The 21,754-nt window shown below is 42.8% G+C and overlaps 1 protein-coding gene across 10 annotated transcripts in view; it reads right to left on the bottom strand.

Moving 5' to 3' along the window:
• The window catches only part of UNC79 (unc-79 homolog, NALCN channel complex subunit), a 161,993-nt gene extending 145,692 nt beyond the window's left edge, over window positions 1-16,301 (bottom strand). For 8 of the 10 annotated variants that reach the window (XM_073349519.1, XM_073349521.1, XM_073349522.1 and 5 more), the window contains exons 1-4: window positions 16,035-16,301; window positions 9,227-9,347; window positions 3,842-4,146; window positions 1,170-1,340 (exon numbers count right to left, since the gene is read on the bottom strand). In XM_073349519.1, the coding sequence (XP_073205620.1) occupies window positions 1,170-1,340; window positions 3,842-4,146; window positions 9,227-9,347; window positions 16,035-16,056 (619 nt within the window). In that variant the 5' untranslated portion in view covers window positions 16,057-16,301. Of the gene's footprint in view, window positions 1-1,169; window positions 1,341-3,841; window positions 4,147-9,226; window positions 9,348-16,034 lie in introns of those variants that run through there. The other 2 variants (XM_073349523.1, XM_073349525.1) reach the window with 2 other exon arrangements.
• Between the last annotated feature and the right edge of the window lie 5,453 nt (window positions 16,302-21,754).

The raw sequence follows: 21,754 nt of genomic DNA, 5'->3' as shown, positions 1-21,754 counted from the left end.
GGATCTTCCATCCACAATATAAAAGAGCTTTAGAAAACATTATAGAATCAAGCCTCACAAGACCCTCATGATATAAGGAAGTATTATTATTCCCACTTTGCAAATGGGAAAACTGAGGTACAGAGCTGTTAATGGCCTGCCCAGGGTCACACAGCAAATCTGTGGGAGAGCCAGGAATAGTAGATAACAGACCTCCTCAGAGTTCTAGGCTTTAGGACACTAGACCATGCTTCTTCCCATATTCTGTAGATATTTGCTGTGCAAAACTCCCAGTACCATTAATGAAGCTCTGAATGCAGAAATAGTTCATACTGTTAGATAAAGGACTCGAATATCCTGGGACCAACATGGCTACACAACAACACTGCATACAGCAAAGGTCTATAGAGCTGATAACAAAGGGTTATGGTGCAACTTGACTCTTGTTATAGTCCCCAATCTCCAAATTTGTGAAATGTGAAAAAAGACATATAGAGTATTTACAGCAGCTACTGAAAGGTCAGCAAGCTTTTATCAGGTACATAGATGAGTGTTCAAAACACAGATAGTCAATACTGCTTTGAATCCAAAGCTTGCAGGGATTTTAACTTTATGCAGTAATTCAATATCTTTTCAAAGAAAAGCAGAAAATCAACTACCTATCAGATTACTTCCTGACAATTACAGTTAGAACAGATTCCATTGGCACCCATAGTTACTCAGTACAAAACAATAAGATAAATAGATAGAGCCAAATTCTGCCATTGGATGTCCATCAGTTATATTGACCGTAGTTGTTCATGTGCATTCCGATGCAAATGTTACACCTATTGCTGGTGCATCTGTATTTTCAGGACCATATTGTACATTTGCTCTGTATTCAGGACTCCCACTGCTGCCATTGGAAGCTCTCAGTGTAATAAGTACAATATATCACCTGAAGATGTTTTATTTCACCCCTGAAGTGAAAAGAAATAAGCTAGTAATACAGCATAGAAAGTAGACATTCTGTAGAACTACTTACTTCCTCTGGTAAGAGCAGCCACACTGAATTATTTTTTGTAGGCAAGCAAGTGGATTAATATGTAACCACATCCCCATGGTAAATAAAACATAACTATGGTCTAATGTTATTTCAAAACCCTATATACTTTCTGAAACGTAACATTATTAGAGTGAACTCCACTTACATATAGCCATAGGTAGAAAAGAGGTACTGAGATACTCTATAATATCCTTGTGCAGAAATGGTGGAAAGGTGGCTAATGTTGAAATCATTGTATAAGGCAAAGTACTCAGGATGTCATCATTGAGAAAAGGAAGCAAACATGTGGTTGTGTAAAAAATTGACTGTCCAAGATCTGTCAAAGAAAATTCAATAAACAGAGCATCATTATATTAGAAAAAAACATGATGTATTTTTTGGTTTATGGACTGTTTACAAAACTATCATAATAACTTACACTTAAATTGTGCCTGTCTCCCCAAAATTGTTTAGAAATTTAGTTGATATTTAAACAACACACAGGAATCACTTCACCCACCATTATAATGAATTTCCTTCTAGGGTGGAAGGAGGCAGCTGTTTAACAGCAAATAGCAACAGTTTAGAGGGAAATGAACTCTGTAAAACCAGCACAGGAGCATGGATGGGGGCGTGGGTTTAGGTAGGGAGAATGCCACTATCAATGTTAGAATTTGGCCAGGACATTGGTATATTAACCGACCTATTCTTGCAAAGAGTGCCGTAGAAGCTGTCATAACCACAGGAAAGCAGAACCTAAGTTTTAAATCTCATTCAAAGAGCAGCAAAGTGCCTCCAGAACACCAAACTGGGGCACTGGTTCTGTGCTGACTCAGAGGGAAGAATGCCACTGTATTTTCAACATGACAAGTGATTAAACTGTTGAATTCATTACCACAGTAAGTCATTGAGGCCAAGAACTCACCAAGATTTAAAAAGAGATTGGATATTTATATGGATATCAAGTATATTCAGAGTTATCATAATTAATTATACCCAAAATTGTGGAAGGGATATTAAACCTTGTGCTTCAGGGCTTAAGCCAATCTTTAGATATCAGGATCAGACCTGTGAGGAGGGAGGCAGATTCTCCCACATTTGCCTTCCTCTGAAGTATCTGGTGCCGGCCACTGCCAGAGACAGGATACTGGACTAGAGGTACCCTTGAGTCTGATCCAGTCTGGCACTTCCTATGTTCCTATGAATCACAAAAACCACCCCCTGCAGCACCTGGGTTTCTAGTCCAAGCTCTGTGACTAACTCACTATGTGTCCTTGGGCAAGTCACTTAGGCAGCCTGTACCTCTGTTTCCCCATCTGTAAACTGGGGATATTTATACCTACCTTTGTAAAGAGCTTAGAGATCTATGGCCGAAAAGCACGCTATAAGCTCTAACAATCGTTACTGTATTCCATTTTAGTGTTCCTCAAAGGTCCTCCATGCAAGGGCCAGATACTGCAGGACGCAGAGTGCCTCTCTCTTGCAATAAATGCTCAGCATCTTGCAGAAAAAGTATTAAGTACAAGGGTGGCCTAGCTTGTGAAATCTGACAGGATCAAAACACAAGTGGTCTGGCTGAAGGCACAACAGCATTGTTCTTACCCAACAGATCTAAGTTGTTCTGATAACTAAATTTTATTAAAGACATTACTAAGCTGAAGGAAGGAATAAATGACCAGTTTCCTTGCAAATTTTAATCCACTGTACATACATCATATCATCTCTTTCTACATCTCTACTGGGATCAAAATATGATATCAATCCCAAAGGAATTCTGAAAGCAACAGGGAACTCTTTCCTGTTAAATTAATTCATATACTTACCAAAACTTAGCAGCCTAGAGCACAGTTCTCTGCACCTCAGTGTACAAGTAACACCCACTGAAATCAAGATAGATACTGGTATCCTAAGATGGGGAGAACTGGGCCCCAGACTTTCAGTAAAGATAACCACAGTCTACAAAATTGAATACTGGAGGAGTTGACTAAGAACAATATAAATAGCAACATGTAACCAAAATCTAACAAATTTTGTGATGAGATGATTCAAAGCACTGTGCAAAAACCCCTATTTCTGTATATTCAGACTTACAATCCTTTCTTTTTACCCAGTTACATTTTAAACCAGTCTCTATTACATTGTTAAAATGTTGTTAAGATCTTTTATCAAATCCACTTCACATTTTACTCAGAGATGGGCCTGATCCTCACATCCCTGAGCAATAGTGGGCTCCAGAATCCAAACCCAAAGCCAGGTCCACAATTTGCAAATAGGCCCTGACTCTTCAATGGAGTCAAACCAAAAGGCCAGATAAAAATACTTCCATTTTTTGAATAGGTTCAAAATCTAGATCAGTTTAGGCCCATCTCTATTATTTTATTAAGGCCATGTCTACACTACAAAATATGTTGACCTAACTTACATCAGCAATTATTAAATCGCTTGTGTGCACGCACACTTGGGTCCTTGTGTCAGCAGTTCACCTCCTCACCAGGATCACTTGTATCGATTGAATTGTCAGTGTGGGGCATTGTGGGACATCCCCTGAAAGCCAGGAACAGTCAATTTAACCAACACAGCGTCTACACTGACACTGCGTCAACCTAATTACATTGACCGTGACTCTATGCCACTCAGAGAGGTGGTGTTACTAAATCGGCATAAAGAGGCGCTTACATCGGCAGGAGCCAAATTTATGTGTAGACACTTCCACAGCTAGGTTGACACAAGGAAGCTTACGTCAACATAACTGTGTAGCGTAGCCCAGGCCTTACATACCACACATGGATTCAGAGCACTGGATCTACGTGTACGGTAAGGATTCAAAGACCTGCTTACCATGCTGACCATGCTGTAGCAAAGGAACTAGATCCAGCAGAGTCACCAATGTCACGTAAAGTCCTTGATAGTCCAATGATGGGTAGTCTGATAACTGAGCATCACGACTTTGCTGGCCGCGTTCAGATGGAGCATCTCGCAGGACGCTGTAAAGGAGGGAGCGAGTAACAGTAGGGTTGATGGAACTGACCTGTGGTCTTAGAGATGGGGTGAGTGGGAATGGCACAGGAAAAAGACACATGGTCATGGGCACTGTCAAATTGGAGGCATCTTGATTCTCCTTCTTCCCTGTGCGGGACAAAATGCTGTTGGGGGGACAAAGAAAAAAAAGAGACAACAAAGACACAAAGAACAGCACATTACATTGAAATGACACTATAAAACAAATAATAAAACACCAGATATACCCCACATAAGATGCAATTTCTACCAATACCAGTATGTTGGCAAATCTAGCAACCATTCATTTCCATGCTTCAAGAGAGTAAAATTAAAAATTGCCATTTGTAAAAATTTTCATTGCATCTCATGTGTTATCTGGTTCATAAGGAGCAAAAATATAAAAATGCATGTTTCAGTGCCATACCCATGTTTCACAGTTAAGCAGAATTTGGGAATTGAGCTGCTTGCTATGAAAAGAATAGCTGTGTCCAAATAGCTGGAGAATTTGCTTCTGAGAAGGTTTGGGGGAAATATTTTTTCAATAACATTGTTTGAACCAAGGGAGTGAAAACTTGTAAAATATAGGTGTGGCACTTTCAGAAACATGTTTTAGCAAAGAATAAACATGTGGGTTTGTTAAGATAGTCTTAAAAATCACATGTTTATCGCATCAAAATAATGTCTGTATGTATTTTATGATACTGTTTCATGACATTCCGTCAGTATCATTTGAGATAATGAAGTTTAAACAGGCACATGGATTTAGAAATAATATAATATTTCTAAAATGTTAACTAAACTACATTTGGAGAAGCTATAAAATAATATATAGTAGATGATCTTTAGCATATGTTTGAGAGCTAATGATAATGGTTGTTTATGTGTGTTTCTAATTTTGCCCATATTTGGGGAGGAAACATTTTATTTTATGAATACAAACACTCTTTTGGTAAATAGGTACTTCCAAATCTAAGGGCTAAGCAAGCAATACCAGTTATAGAACTGCACATCAGACAGTGTGTTATCATACATTCCTGCTGCTACTTACGTTATTATTCAACAAAACTCACTACAAACTAAAGGAAAGATAATTTCAAAAATTAAAATAGTTTAGTGGGCATCAAAATAGAGACTAAAAATCAACCAGCTTGCTATGTCTTTTTAAAATTGTTATAAACACGTTAGTCCAATTGTTCTGAAATGATTAATAATTTTAAAAATAGAATAAATTGCTGCTTAAGCAACAAAGGTATATTTTGGCTAGCCTAACAGAAAATGAATATGCATTACAGGGCTAGCTAATAAACTTTTTCATGCTCCTATAAAAGTATCATATACTATTTTAATATATTAAACAATAGACCAACTTGTTTTACATGTACCGTACCTGTAGGGTGAGCTTCCAAAAGTGGCCAGTGTTGGCATACCACTACTCCCATTGAAGTCAATGTTAAAACCAATAAAGTATAGATGTGGCATTGAAACATCCATTGACTTCAGTGGAGCAGAGTTAGGTCAATGGTAAGCGCTTTTGAAAATTCCACCCACCCTACACAGAATTCAGGCCCCAATCTTTCAAATACTTAAACACACGTGAACTTTACTCACGTGTTGTCCCATAGAAGTCAGTGTGACAACTCACATGAGAAAGTTTCACTCATGCTTATGTGTTTGCAAGAGAGGGCCTGATTTATTTGCCATATATATTAAAATTTTTATAATTACATCTCTGAGCAAAGGTGGCTATAGTCAGGCATGCCTGATCTGTCAAGTATGCAGATGTTATATATATACAATATAATCTACCCTAAGAAAAGTTACTGCATAATTGTTTTTTTCTTATTGTGCCTTGTATGCCTGTAAATTATTTTGGTTTCTGTTACCCAATGTCCAGTCTAAGAAAAGTGGTAACAAGACTGTTCTGTCAGTTTTTATGAAATCATATCAGTAAACCAACCAAGATCTATTAGGATTTTAAAAGTGAATTATCAGAGTGCTGATTCCTCTTTTTTGGATTTGCTTTTTTAAATTTGGTTGACTTTCATATGATACATTTTGCAGCTTCTGATTTGAGATGTGGAGGTATTAAATTTCATTCAACCCCTCTCTCTGAACAGATGCTACCCAGTTATCCACCAAATTCAGTTCCTTCACTTGCTAACACGTCACTCCCTAGAAGTGCTGCCCCGGGAGCAATATTTCCAGGAGGGACATTACAGCATTAATAAATCCTTGTTTTGGAAAGCGTAAGGCCATGATGGCTAACACTCATCTCAGGGCCTCCCTCTTCCTTAATATAAAGGTGGGACTCATGGAGACTACAGGTCCCAGCATACAATACTCCATCTTGATCATAGAGGCCTTCTATTCAATTCAGGTATTAGAGATGTGCCCTTACCAAAGCCCCAGTTCCTACCACCCCAAACTCAGAGAATCTCTGAATCTGGATATGCAGCTGACCCCAAATTCTATAATGCGACCAGTCAAAACTCCAGATCCAATAACAATCCTGAACTCTGAGAAAGTTTGGCTGCAGATTCAGATCTGGCCACTGTAGCTCGTTCCCTTTTCTACTCAATATGGAGCACTGTACACTGGGACCTGTAGTATCTGCAGGCACCTCCATACTGAATCTGTCCCACTGTATGCAAATGAGTTGCCAATGCATCTCTTAACTGGTCAAAGTTTGGGCTCCCTTGCTGCAACTTAGGCCACTCTCCAAATTACTACCTTCCCGAGGTGTTTCTTTGAGAAATGGTGCCAGAGAAATTGCATCTCTCCATACCCAGGAAAAGCAGTAAAAAATATCTTGTGCATTAATAACTGTTCATTAAATAAATAATTTTGTCTGTAGTTAAGAAATGCACAGAGGGAGTTTTTTCCTCAGAAAACAAGAAAGAAGCAGGTATTCTATAAGACGTTTATTATGTTCTAGGTCAATCCTAAAGTGAGGGAGGAAAGGCTGGAAATGAGAAATGCATGAAACTTAAATTCATGCTGTAATGTAAAGAAATGCTTCTGCCCAAAGAGAAAATTGAGGAGGAGCTAAATGAATCAATATGTTATGCATTGTGTATGGTGATTTTATGTGATGTTTATTCATAAAAAGTAAATGCCTCACTTTTTTCAACCATAGCCACTTCTTCCCACCCCCACCCCTGAGTCTGTTACATCATTGAATGTATATAAACGAAAGGACCAAGTTAATCCTTGTTGCAACTAAACTGAAGCTACTGGTATTACACCAGATATGACTTTGACCCAAAACAGTGGGACTGCCCCACGCAGAAGAACTAAGACAATATGTTTATAACACAGAAAAGTAACTGTACTGTCAAGGTACAACAGGTTGCAAAAACTACACCTGCTAAGACCTAGTATGCTAACAACTGAATGGGGTATATTTGACTGTGTTTATACTCCATTGTGCAATAATGAGTGTGTACGCGGTGATAGTGTGAGAGGCAGAAAGAAGGCTTCAGGGAAACTCTTGAACAAAGTCTTGAGCAAGCCAGGGTCTTGAGATGTTTGTTTAGGATAAACCGACTTAAGATCCCTGAAAGCGGAATTGCGTGCACTGGACAGGAGTTTCCTTCTTTCCACTTGCCACACACTCAGTGTAGGGTAAGGTGTTTTGTCTAATCCCTGTCTTGGTGTGAACAGGTGCATGAAGTTGTGGTGGGCTCACACCACAGCACCCAGGTCCAGAACCAGATTTCAAACACTCCAAAGTTAAAGGAGGTCTGGATTAGAGATTTGATCTGGCCTATTCTGAGGATACAGGCAATGGACTATATGAAATTCAGATCTGGATCCAGGGCTGGATTTCTAATGCCCTCTCCCTAATTTGGGGGATGTTCAGATTCAGCATTTTGATTTGCCCATTATAAAGAAAGAGGCCATCTATGAAATTATATCCAAATCTGAATATACACTGTGAGTACCACCTCAAATCTTATCAAGGTCAGGGTAATCAGTACCAGGGTTTTGGTTCAGTCCAACCTCTAGCATGAAATAAAGAAGTTAAATGGAATTGCTCCCTTCATATGGAATTAACAATTCTGCAGACTTAAAACAGCCACACATAAAAGAGTTGTGCAGACCTCTAAATTCTGCTTTTGTAACCTACAAAACTAGCTGCTTCACTCAGGTAACGTGTATTTCTACATATGTATTTTTCCTGTTAACACAGAACATGGAGTGTTTCTGAATTCCATGGTCTCTGAATGTGGGCTCTCAATGAGTTTTTCATTCAACTTTAATACTTGCTTGTTAACATATTTTAGAGCAAGAGAGAATGTTTCTTCTCTCCAAGATTGGCCAAACTTCCAAAGCAGCCTCTTAAAGTATGGGTGCAATTTTCTAAGCGTATATATTTTTGTAGGTGCAAATCAGGTAGTTATACACAAAAATGCACCGTGAACTCAAAACTATCTGCATATGAAAAAATATGCCACAAAAATGTAGGCATACAAAAATTATATCTGCAATGTCAAAGGCCATCTCAAGGCCACTTTGAAAATTTAGGTCAATGAATCCATTATACTGTGGGAAAATTGGAATATAAGTAATGTTCCTAATGAAATCCCAAACCTATAACAGCTCTCTTTAACAAGTTGAAAGGTGATATCACCTATCTAAACCTATTCTCTAATCATACTTCGAACTTATTTGTTTTTATATTGCAACTAGAGTGGACTAAACCAAATCCCTAGATCAGAACAACTCTGAACCGTTAATGTCATTCAGATCCAGATCTGGATCCAAACTTTGTGTCTATGCCCATTGCTATAATAGGCTGAACCAAAATCCAGATCTGAAAGCCCACTGAACTATGGGACAGCTCAGCTTCTAGTTCTGCTGCTCAGGCTCATCTCAGTAGGATCCTACAGCTTTAGGATTCTCAGAGCGGTCACAGTCAAACTTGTGAAATTTTATAGCAACCTTCTCTCTTCTTTACTTCAAGCACATGTGTGCACTCCACTAACCTAGAATAGGTCCAAGCAAACCATATTTTGTTCTAGAATCAGCCACTCAACAAGCAACTCAACTGGGCAAATTGGGCAACAGCCAATGCTGTAATTTATTTATACCATATTTTTAATTAAACTGAGCTCTGACTCCTTCTGGTTGAGCATTGATCCATAAGATCCATTAACCAAGAAGAAATCAATACATATCCCCTAACATTTTTTCTCTTGAAGAGCATAATTTAAAACTTACCTCAATAAAGTCTGAGAAAAGTATTTCAGAGTGTTTGCAATGTCAGTTCCAGAGGGCACAGGGTAAATGTTGTGAAGAACGCGGTTATGGTATTCCTGTAGGTAGCGGATCTTGGAAGCAACTGGATTAAAAAAAAAAAAACACAGAGACTTTCATTTAGCTTAGTTCAGGTTAAGACACCATATCAGTTTTCTACCCCTACTGTATCGTTAAAATTCATGTAGTGAGCTAAATCTAAGAGACAAGTCTTTCCAATCTTTATTGTGGCTGACTGAATTGAATACTCTGATTAAGGAAGGAAGAAAAGGGGAACATTTTATATAGTATTTTTAAATCTGTCCTACTCTATGCTAAAAGGTCAAACACTTAGTGCCTGTCTCGTGTTTTCCATTCATGGATTTCAAGCCTCATTTATAATGTTATGAGCTGGGTGAAACCTTGTCATGGGTTGAGTTCAAACCTCATTGAGATTGGTAGATGTGAACTATAACTATATGCATAAGCCCCACCTAAGACAAAAGGTGTGTGTGAACCCAGGGAGCTCCTGTCTGAGTATTGTTTTGGGTATGTGTGTGGGTATAAGGGAAGAGAGATCACACAGAAACTAAGGTCAGCCAAGAACAGACAGAGTGAGAGAGCACCTGCAGCAGCAGCTGAAGGCATGTAGCTAACCCGGGAAGAAATCTAGGGAGAGGTTTTTGGGTCACAGGCTCAGGCTCAAAAGAGTGCTCTTGGTGCTGTGAGCAAAGGAAGTTGTTTGTTTCCTTCTGCGCTCAGAGACACAGGACTTCGTACATTCTTTGTAAACAAAATAAACTGTATCCAAGAAATACCTGACTACCACCAATTTCTCCTCCCAACTGGAACATGTACAGGGTTCCACATTTTGACTAGCCACTGAGGTCAAAAAGGGGGAGTAATAATTATTTATTCAGTAAGTCACACAAAACTCACGTGAGATGGATAAGTATTACTACAGTCAATTTATGGATGGATAACCTGAGGCAAAGAGAAACTCAGTGGTTTGCTCTAGGCCATGTAGTGAATCAATTGTGTAAGACTGTGTACAGTTTATTTACATCTATAGCAGGCAGCCTGGTCAGAGGCGGGGTGGGGTCAGGGATGGTTCAAAGCGGCTTTTCTACAGTGAAGTGCAGGGGGGAGAAATCGTAGCTTTAGAAAGCATAGCATTTTCCTTATTCTAATAAGTTCCTTTCCCTATTCATGACAGAATACCTGCAAATGGACTGCTGGTCTTCTATTTTCTACAATAAAAGTCACTCTGTGGTTAATTGTAAAGAAAGCTCAGCACGTAAATCAGTTATAGGCCTAAGCTTAGAGGGCACCCCTATTTTCTGTACAATACCACAGCAAACAAATACACTATAGCTATAGAAAAGGTCAACATTTTTGTTAATATGAAATACTGATGCTACTTCACTATGTCACTTTGTTGTTGTCATTCTCCAAGAGTGGACAACATGACATAATAAATGTCAGCACAGCTTAAGATTTTAAATGCTTTAACTCTTCTTTAACAAAGAAGAGAACTTCTAAGTGCACGTTCACTTTTCTCTCTGCAATGAGGAACATTACGGGTGGGATTTTCCAAGCACTCAGCACTGACCTGACTCTGCTCCTATTCAAGTCAGTGTTAAAAATCCCATTGACTTCAGTGGAAGCAGAACTGGGCAATGCTAGCACTGGTGAAAATCCTGCTCTATAGATACATAAAACAATTTAGGAACAAAGTAAGGCCATCCATCACAACATGCCAGACTACAGCTAAATGTAGGTATCTCTTGAACAGATTTACTGTATATATTTTGCTTTGATCAGCTCCCCCAAGTGAACTATTCTATATATTTATTAAATACAAAAACTATGGTAAAAATATTCAGATTGCAAAGCCAAGCTCTTAAAAGTTAGGAAATGCCAGAATTAAGGTTGCCTATGCAACCTGAATTCAGCCCTGTTGGATGTATGCATTATGATACTGATTTTAATTACATGATCACATTTTATTTTTTCCCCATGACCCCTGCACAAAATTGTGTATGCCTAAAGGGGAGCTCAGGTTGAGGCTGTATCTCTAATTTTATGGATAACTTTCATAATTTAAAAAAAAGAGTCCCCTCAAAGTCTCCTTTTTTTCCAATGTGCAATTTTTCATGTTTGTATCTTTGCACTAGCAAATTTTTTGCATAAACAAGCTACATTTGTGCATCCAACTGGGTATTGATGGCCTTGTGGGTCACACTGGTCATATTTTGTCCTCAACTATCCATTCAGTGGACTCAATACAATGATATACAGATGGGTGGGACGAACAAAATAGAAGGCTAAAGAATCCAGTAGCAAAAATCATGCTCTGAGTTCTGAAGGACTACAGAATAAATGTGTTAAATCTTATTCAGTGATTATGCAAGGCAAGGAAGGCTTTCTTTCCCTCCACCACAATATCTATGACATTCTGGTTACCAGAACTGGTGCATTTGGGTTCTCCACTTGTGAGCAAAATAGGCACCTCAGATTTAAATGGATAAAGCTTTTCTAGTACACCATGTATTCTCCCTGCGCATAACGTCTGTTATTACTGTTTACTGATACAGCCTTATAGGTGTAAATGGCCCTTTACAAATACGGAAGAATATGGACCCCTGTTCCCAAAATCTCGTTAGACAACTAGACTAGAGAATATCCTTTGCGTAGGTGCTCAGATTCCATGGTAAGGAGAGTCATACAGTATAAATACATGGATTAGATTAGGAGAGAGCCTTTTCTATTTACTAAATGTTGTTTGTGATGCCAGTCTCCCTCGTGTAAAGGATACGAAGCCTAGTAGATTTTTAAATAATCAGGTCACAAATCAGAGTTCCCAACCAAAGAACAACTCACAGCTGGATTTATAGTTCATTGCAGGTGCCATGCTACGCAGTCAGATGTCCATAACTGAAACAGGAAAACCAATGCCAGAGATATTAGTCAAGCTGTATTTTAAAGAGCCTCATTCATCTCTACAGCCAGTTGTTTTCAAGAGAGGGCAAAGCATGTCAGGAGTGCTGTTTTGTGCAAAGTAGGAAACCTGTTTATTTCTATTAAGAGGGTTAGTGCCCAAATGAAATCAATCAACATAAAAGATCATTCATAAATGCAATAGCTAGATAATAATTGTGTTTGTAAAATGAGTCACTTCATGTTGCTTTTGCTATCAGACCACACCTCCCATAGAAATTTAATTGTTATGTCCCAGGTTACTGAGAGCTTTTTTCAATGAAAGCACTAAATCAAATTGCAAACCTTGGTACCTAAAGATAGGCTCCTAAATCCAGTGCAGGCATTGGATTATAAGTAACTGATTTTGAAAAGTCTTGAGCATCCACAAATCCTATTATCTTCAATAGAAAATGCAGGTGTTCAACACTTTAGAAAAATCAGGCCACTTGTACTGATGTGTCTAAATATGGATTTAGGAGCCTAGTTTTAGCTATCCATGTTTTAAAATGTTGACGTAAACATCTGCTAGCTTCAATGTCTACCTCCACGCTGCATGTGCATCTAAACTCCCAGATTCCTCTTTGAGCCTCTGACACAAGTGCAAAATCTAGGTTGGACTCTTTGGAGATGGTCTCCTTGGTTGTTTCAAAGTCCTGGGCAGGAAAATAGAGGATAGTGGGCATTCCCAGAACATTACTTACCATGAGCAGATGCCAGTTTTTATTACTGGAGGACAAAGGAATTAACGGGTGATCTCCAGGTTGTTTGCTGTCAGTGGGTGCTATACTGTGCAATAGCTCAGCTCCATTGGAATGCTGTGGTGATAGGCCTAATGATGAGTATCATTGACTTTACTTTTCAGAATGTGCTCAGAAGGAGACCCAGGTAGAGAATAAAGAAGAGTGCCATGAGCAGGTGACCTCCTGTGACCCTCTATTGGCTGTCACCTTTCGTTAGGATGACCTGCTATTGCTCAGAGCAGCAGGGGACAAACTGTTGCTTGGTCATGTATTCCTGAGAAGTTCTACACCACCAATGATTAGGATTGGAATTTTTGCTCTTCTGATCTGGTCTGTGTATTCTTTCACTTTAGTTTTTTCAGTTGTTTCATGGTAAGTTCTGGACTCATCATTGCTTGTCGCACCTACCTGAGACAATCTGGTTCTTGCCTGTCAGTCAAGCAGGACAGTAGCAGTGGCAGCATCAATTGAGGCTTGAGGGGTAGCCTGGTAGTGGTGCATAAGCCAGGATAATTCTTATTGGAAATCATCACCATTTGTCAAAAAGTGCAGGTGAAAGAGAATTGGAATTATGCAAAGAGCAAATAAACACACTTTACAATGCCATAAAGAGCTAGGCAAGGGAGAAGCTTTGATAAACATATTATAAAACAGAAATTCAGTGCGTTAGGAATTTCTGTATCCCCAACCTTAAGCATCATGAGGAGGAGAAAGCCAGCTTCAGGACCGGAACAGAGGAGAAATCCATGATCTGGGTCCACAAGTGAATCCCATTTAAAACCAGTGTATACACCAAAACTGTAAAAAAGGGGGGTAAGTCCTTAAAACTAAAAGAAACAGGGAGAAGGTGGTACCAAAGTGAGGGTTCCAGAGCAGCACAAGGGGAAGAAAGAGTAAATAGCAGCCTGCAGAGTGAGTGAAAGAAGCTCAGAGTAGAACAGGCCAAGAACATTAGGGGTGAGAGAACGCGAAGGCTGATAACAGCAAGGGAAAATATCAAAAATGGTGCTGATGGAGAGGGTGGAAGAAGCAGAAGGAACTGTTCCATATATCAATGTGAAGTAATCAGAGGTGAGATACAGAGTAGCATGAGAAGGGAGAGATGTTCAGAAAATGTGGGAAAGACAGAGAAAAAAAGTAGCACAATGGGCGAGAGCAGAACATTGCATCATTCAGAGAGGGACTACAGAATTCTCTTTCATTTTTAAGAGCATAAGAATGGCCATACTAGATCAGACCAAAGGTCCATCTAGCCCAGCATCCTGTCTGGGATGCTGTGGCCAATGCCAGGTGCTTCAGAGGGAATGAACAGAACAGGTAATCATCAAGTGATCCATTCTGGCAAACAGAGGCTAGGGACACCATCCCTTGATTTATAAAAATGCACCCTCCATAAAGGATGCATCTAGGCCATCAGCACAACACTTAAAAGACAAAAATATCAGCTACTGTAACTAAGAGATTAATCCCAAAAGTTTAAATAAAAAAAAAAAAGATGCCCCTTTGTCCTAATCAGGCAAAGGCCTGTAAATAACCTGAAGATCAACAGACATGGACCAGAGAGCGAAGTGAATTTCAACATCCAAAATGTCAGATGAAATGATTCCAGCTGGGCCAGAAGCACTCTAAGTCCTTGATCAAAGAGCAATCCCGACACACCATTAAGATAGTGCATCAGGAGAAAAGGTTATATGGATTCAGTGCTGGTCTACAGTGGCATTTTTCTTAAAATTTCCTGCTATTGCACTAGCAAATATGCCAGTTATTAACAGTAGTAACAATAGTCGGAGTTCTGATGTGGGCCAGCTGCTTGCATTCTAATAACCATCATCTGACTTTGCTGGCAGAGTAGATCTAGAAAACACGGCAGTTAAAATGTCAGTGGCTACTAGCAGCCACTCAAGGGTATAAGTCAACGGAGCTCCCCTGGTGTTTGTTAGCAGCAGTGGGGAATTGTCAGAAACAATAGCGTAGACAAGGCAAGAGAACGATGACTTCTGAATATACACAGAAGATGCATAGTGTGAGCCACAGCAGCAGGCCAGCTTCCCTGCTCTGTCAACGAGCTTCTTCATGGGTAGACCACTTTTAAGACTGTGAGGGGCAGATCACATTCTATGTTAGTTCAATCTGTGGGCTCTCTGCGGAGACGCTTCAGACAATTAGTTGGGTGACTTTTTGACACAGACACTAGGACCTAAGCTAAACCCGCACTTCAATTCATACAAGCCAATGAAGCTGTCAGCTCACTTTGGGTCACTACTGATCAGGGCTAGTGATCAAGAAGTGTTAGGCTCTGTATTTTATCACTAAATCCACAAGCCAAACCAAACCAATCAATCATTTCCTCCCCTTCCCACCCCCAACACATAATTATGTTGCTTTCCTTTTAATGGAGCATGTAAATATTATCTCATTGGTAAGCATGCAAAGCAATAAGTGAAACCTTTAAGGGCTATTAAAAGCAACCAAAACAGTTTGGAGACTGGGGTTAGTATCAGCACAGGTATTGAAAAATCACCAAGTGCAAGACTTCCTAGGGAAGAGAACAGACACTGAAAATGATGTACAACAGCATTGAACAAAGGCTGGGAAGCTTTAACCCACAGCTGCCATTTACAGCAAGGGAGACTGATCAAAACACCTAAAACCAGGCCCTAACCAGAACTAGGTCGCAGGGCCTGGCTTCCCTTCTATCCTCCTGTCTTGGAACAAGGCAGAAAGGCCTCCGGTTTTTAACTCAGATAACATCAGAGCACAAACTGGCCACCCTTGATAGGGTTTCTCATCAGTTGTGTGAAATAAATCGCACTGCAGAGACAGCCAGACACCCCAACACAGCTCAGCGCGCAGGGACAGGCAGCTGATCCATTGCAGGGGCCGTGTAATAGATCCCCCCCGACACACCCTCCTCCTGCCATCCGCCCCCGTGGCCAGCTCCCAGGACCATGGACAGTGCAGCGCCCCTCCGCCGCCGCACCCGGCCACACCCCAGCAACCCCCCAGCCCTGGCTGCGCCCTCCTTTCCCAGGGGAGGGGCCGGGACCGAGCCCCGGGCGCCCGCTACTTACACTGCTCCGCTTTGGTGGACATGATGCTGGCCGGCTGGAAGTGTTTCGCCCCAATCTCGGTGGCCTTTGGGTTCTTCTCTCCCGCTCAGTCCGCCAGGAGCCACGGTCCCGCCCTGCTGCCCAGGCGCGAGCGGCGGCCCTCCTCCCACCCCTCTGCCGCTCCCATTCTGGCCTCGGCCAATCTCGCCCTGAGCAGCCCTCCGGAGGCCCGGGCAGGGGCAGGGGCCCCGGCTGCTGCTGCTGCTGGCCTGAGGGGAGAAGGGGGCGCGAGTGGGGGGCCCTGGCGAATTGCACAGGGAGCTCTCCCAGCGAGGGGGAGGCGCGATTCCATTCACAAGGAACAGCCTCTTAAAGGGGAAGCTCCGCTCAGCCCCTAACCTGGGGCTCGGAGAAATCTGGGAGATTTAAGCGCCCGATACTCTTTAGAGCTGATGTTTTGCAACAGGCCCCCTCACCCCACGCAATCAAATGATTTTTTTCCCCCCTTGTGTATCAGTTTGGCACTTCCTCCTCCCAAACGGCAGCGAGATCAAAGGGAAATCATTCAGTTTAGGCTGGGACTAAATGGGTGTGGGTTGTATTAAAAGCTCTTAAGCACAGGCTTGCCGCGGCTGGGTTTTACACACACCCTGAGTTTTGTTCTGGACCTGACTACAAGAGCTCTTCTGAGCCCCCCTATCTCCCGAGTGCTGACCAGGTACAAATGCAGGGCCCCTGAACCTGGGCGGCGCGTGAGCCCCACCCTTCGGGGAGACGATCCAAGGGGCCCCTCACCTTCAGCCAGAGCAGCCCCCAGCTGAACAGCCCCGGGCCCTTCTTTCTTTATTGCATTGGTTTTATCATTTCTGTAGGGCTCTGGCTCGCCTCCCCCACGCAGTGGAGGCCTCTGCTTCCCTGCAGCCCCAGCCCCATCCCACTAAGGATAATTTCCCAGGCTCCAGTTCCCAGCCAGACCCCCAGCTTTCCATTCTACTTCTCAGTTCCTCTCTCCAACCTCTCTGCTCCCCCAAATCTCCCTCAGTTCTGGACACGGGTGAGGTGGGCGGGCTAGTCAAGGTGTGGGAGTATCATCTCCCTTCCATTCGTTTTTTTGGGGGGAGAGGCTAATTCAGTGGGTGAATCAGTGTTCCACACCCCCAATAGTTACTAGTTCCAGGCAGGGCTAGATTAACCCATGGGCTAATAGCCTTAGGCCCTAATCTTTAGGCCCGCCCATTTTTAGGCACTATTGTAGGCCCTCCATTCCATATTGAAGTAACACCCGAGCGACGGTAGCAGGGCATTGGGAATTTTTTTGTCTCATTAGATCAGGGGTGGCCAACCTGAGCTTGAGAAGGAGCCAGAATTTACCAATGTACATTGCCAAAGAGCCACAGTAATACGTCAGTAGCCTCCCGTCTGCTCCCCCGCTCCAGCCCCCAGTGCCTCCCCCTCCCCCCCATGCCTCCTGCCTGCCATGATCAGCTGTTTTGCATGCACAGGAGGCTGGGGGAGGGGGGTAAAGGAGAGAGGAAGGGCACAGCACATTCTGGGGCAGGGGTGGAGTGGGGGCAGGGCCAATGTAACCACTAGGTGAACTAGGCAACCACCTAGGGTGCCAAGATTTGGGAGCCCCAAAAAGCGGTGCCTCCAATTTTTTTTTTTTTTTGCTTCATCCAAAATGGGATGGGGCGCAGTTCCGTCCTTTCCCCAAGCCGCCTTCCCCCATACCTGGGTTTCCCTCGCTCTCTGTCTCTTCCACACACTACATTGGGCAGCTCTGTCCCATTCTGTGCGCAGGTTACCTCATGACAACCCAACCGTGCATGCAAGGAGGGTTCGTCTTTGTTCCTTTCTCCTGCCAGGGAAAACCTCTGCCTGGAGCAAATAAATCAAGGAGCCGGAATCAGAGGGCTTGGGAATCGCCCCCACGGGAAACTTCCAGCCTCTCTCTGCCAGGGAGAGGGCCGTGGCAAGGCATGGCTGCTCACACTTTATCAGAAGCCCGTGCCCTGGACCCGAGGCAGGGCATATCTTCTCACGGGCGAGTAGGGCTGGCTCTCCGGCGACCTGTCTCGGTTGCATTTCCCAGGCACTTTCCTTGTCTATGGGGAGGGAGCGAGGGAGGAAAACACTGGAGAGGAGGAGGAGGAGGGAAGGAGACACAGCGATGGAGGGAAGGGGGGAGAGGACGCAGCGGACAGGGAACGTGGGGTCTGAAAGGGAGAGGTGGAGCACGCAAGACTGACCCTCCAGGGTGCGCCTCTGTCTCCGTCGTCCCCACTTCCCCTCCCCCTGGCGATCTGCTTCTCTCCATCTGGTGGTGCTTCTGTCCCCCCCACCCTTCCGTCTGGAGCTTCCCAACATGCGGGGAAGAGCCTCTCCAAAGCGAGTGAGCCGCTGAGGTCCCTGCGCCTCACTGCGGGCTTCCCCTCTCTCCGTCAGGGCGCCGCACTCCGTCCGATTCCACTTCGCGTCCAGCCCAGCCTTGCTGCGGCTGCAATCTTCCCGAGAGGGGTGTGTGTGTGTGTGTGTGATTGCTTTCCTGGGCTCCTCACCATGATGACACTTGAATTTGGTGATCTATGTGTAATCAACAGCACAAGCACTAACCACCACTGCCTCTCCCCGCAACCCCTCTCCCCCTTCACCTCCCTGCTCCCCGGAGGAGCAAAGTTCTCCGGAGAGGCTGTGCTGCATAGTTCTGAGCACTCCCTTTGTTACTGCAGCTCTCTGGGGCGCAAGGTGGAAGTTTCGCCTAGGGCACAAAATATCCTTGCACCGGCAGAGCAGGGGGTTGAGCAGTGAGCACTCCCCAGCACACTGGAAAGTTGGTGTCTGTAGCTCCAGTCCCGGAGTTGGTGCCTACGCAAGGAGCCGCATATTAACCTCTGAAGAGCCGCGTGTGGCTCCAGAGCCACAGGTTGGCCACCCCTGCCTTAGATATTGCTTTGTACAAATTAATCCATCAAGATTGTGAATTCAATTTATGGTGGTTGTGATTTTGTCTTTGTGGGCCAAGTAAGTGTTTGTGGGCCCAAGCACTTTGTACACGGTAGGCCTAAACTGGACAATAGAAACCATGTCGAAGAAAGGAGGATGGCAGAAATTGAAGGAGGCCAAAGAAAGACGGCAAAGACCAGATGTAGTGCTGAAAGATACTCCTTCTCTCCTAAAGGTTTTTCTGCTACTAAGTCTGGTGGTGAGGAAGTCCAGGCGAATACCAGCCCAAGTGACCCTGCAGTGCCTGCGCCTGATGAAAAGGAGCAGCCTCCTGTGACTTCTCTAGCTGTAGTCTCACCCCACTCCTCAGAACACTTTCCCAGAGATAGTAATACAAAAATATCCTTCTCCAGTGATCCAGGGGAGCGGGACATGACTTCTCAAGATCTCATTGCGTACTAGACTGAGAAGGTCCCACAGAAATGCCAGAATGTAGATGCTGATTTTTCATTGACAAAGCGAGAGTACACCAATCGGAATCATTATCTGACCAAATCAATGTTTGAATATGTGAAGCCTAACAAACAGATTGGCAAGCGAGAATGGCTCATTTATTTGCCTTCTAAGAAGAAAGTGTAATGTTTTTATTGCTTCCTGTTTTCTGATACCAAAAAGTGGGGAATGTTCTGTGAAGGCTTCAGTGATTGGAAGAATACTGCATACATTACCAATCATGCAATGAGTGAGCAGAATACATTGTCAATTAGCAGCTACCACGCCCAAAAGAAAGTTAGTGGCAGAATTGATCATCATCATCATCACTCCCATAACCACGTAGGTCGTTGGGACAACATCATTGATGAGCAATCAACCAACTGTCAACACCCCTGATGATTGTGCCTCAGTGCTTGAGTCTCCCATCACGTTTGTTTGTCATCAGGTTGGTTTTCTCTGCACTGATTTCCATGCCATATTTTGCAGAGGTTTCATCCAATCATTTCACAAGGTTGGCAAGTTCATCTTCGCTGCCTACCAGGCCATCAATGTCATCAGCGAACCAAAGATTTGAGATTGTTCGCCCCACAATGCTGACTGTGCGTATGTGATCTTCTGGGGCATCAGTCACTATGTGCTCCAAGTAGATGTTGAACAGTGTGGGCGAAAGAAGGCAGCCTTGCTGGACTCCAACAGTGGTGCGAAACCACACTCCTATTGTGCCATTGATGAGAACTGCACTACTGGCCTTGGCATACAGTTGTTTAATGGCAAGAATAAACTTACAACCAACATTGTACTTCTTCATGGTTGCCCAGAAAATCTGGGCAGAATTGATACCCAAATGGAAAACCAGTTTTTGGAGGTTCGTGCTTATTGGAAGAATGTTCTGAGACACATAGTTGAAACCATAGTTTTTCTTGCTGAGTGTGGTCTTCCATTCCGTGGCTCAGATGAGACTGTTGGGTCAAAACACAATGGCAATTACCTTGGCAATCTAGAGCTAATCGCTAAGTTCGACCCTTTCTTAGCTCAGCACATCAGTGAACACGCAAATTGTGGAAAAGGCCACACATCATATCTATCAAACATAATTTGTAATGAATTCATTGCACTGCTGGCAAAGAAGACACTATCCGCCATTGTAGATGAGATTAAAGATGCGGGATATTTTTCAGAGTCCATTGACTCAACACCAGATATGTCACGTAGATCAGCTGACTGTCATCTTGCATTATGTGCTACCCAGCAGACCAGTTGAGCATGTCATGACATTCATAAACATCACCAGCCACACAGGGGAGAAACTTGCCTCGTACCTACTCGACTTCCTCACTGAAAATGGGATTGACATCAGCCTTTGTCATGGCCAAAGCTATGACAATGCAAGTCATATGAGTGACAAATATTGAGGGATGCAGGCGCAATGCTTTGGTTGATTACATACCATGTGCTGCACATTTGCTCAACCTTGTTGGCCAGTCTGCCATGGATGGTTGTGTTGAAACAGTTTCTTTGTTTGGATTTGTCCAAGAATTGTACAATTTTTTTTATCTGCATCAACGAGACATTGGATGATTCTTAGAGATTCACTACCAAAGGGATGCCCAGGGCCCAAATCACTCTCAGGGACATGGTGGAGTGCCAACGCTGAAGCTGTGAATGCAGTTGTTCTGGGATACCCCAACATCCTTGAAGCGCTAGAGGGCATCAAGGATGATCAAAAATCAGCAGCAAGAAAAGATGTGAAGATCCTGAGTGATGCAATGCACACTTTGGAAACTGGTATTTTGTGTGAGCTCTGGAATGATATATTTCAATCATTCAGCAGGTGCTGTCTAAGCTTGCAAAGTGCTCAAATTGACCTTTCCATTGCTGTAAGTCTAATGAGGAGTCTTGGAACTGTTCAACAAATGCGGGATAGTTTTGATAGTATGAAATTCAAGGGGCTGCAAGGACTGCTAACCATGAATATAAGCCAGCCAAACTCAGCAAAACACAGAAGACATGCAACGATGCAACTGCCCACTCACTGACAAGGAGGCCTTCAGAGTTAATACCTTCATTACAATCATCAACTAAAGAGTTCATTGAACATAGGATCGAGGCTTACGAAAATATTGACAAAACCTTTACTGTACTGACAAATTTTTTGCCTAACATTTCAAGTTCTGAAGTCAGTGAAGGAATTAAATGTCTGTGTCAGAAGTACCCAGACGATCTTCCAGCAAATTTTACTAAAGAATTTTTTTAATTTGTTGAATTCACATCACTCTCAGATATAGAGAGAAAAGATGATGAAA

Source organism: Lepidochelys kempii, chromosome 6 (genome assembly GCF_965140265.1).
Source record: "Lepidochelys kempii isolate rLepKem1 chromosome 6, rLepKem1.hap2, whole genome shotgun sequence".
In the NCBI taxonomy this organism is placed as follows: Eukaryota; Metazoa; Chordata; order Testudines; family Cheloniidae; genus Lepidochelys; species Lepidochelys kempii.
This window is presented reverse-complemented; position numbering and strand designations above follow the sequence as displayed.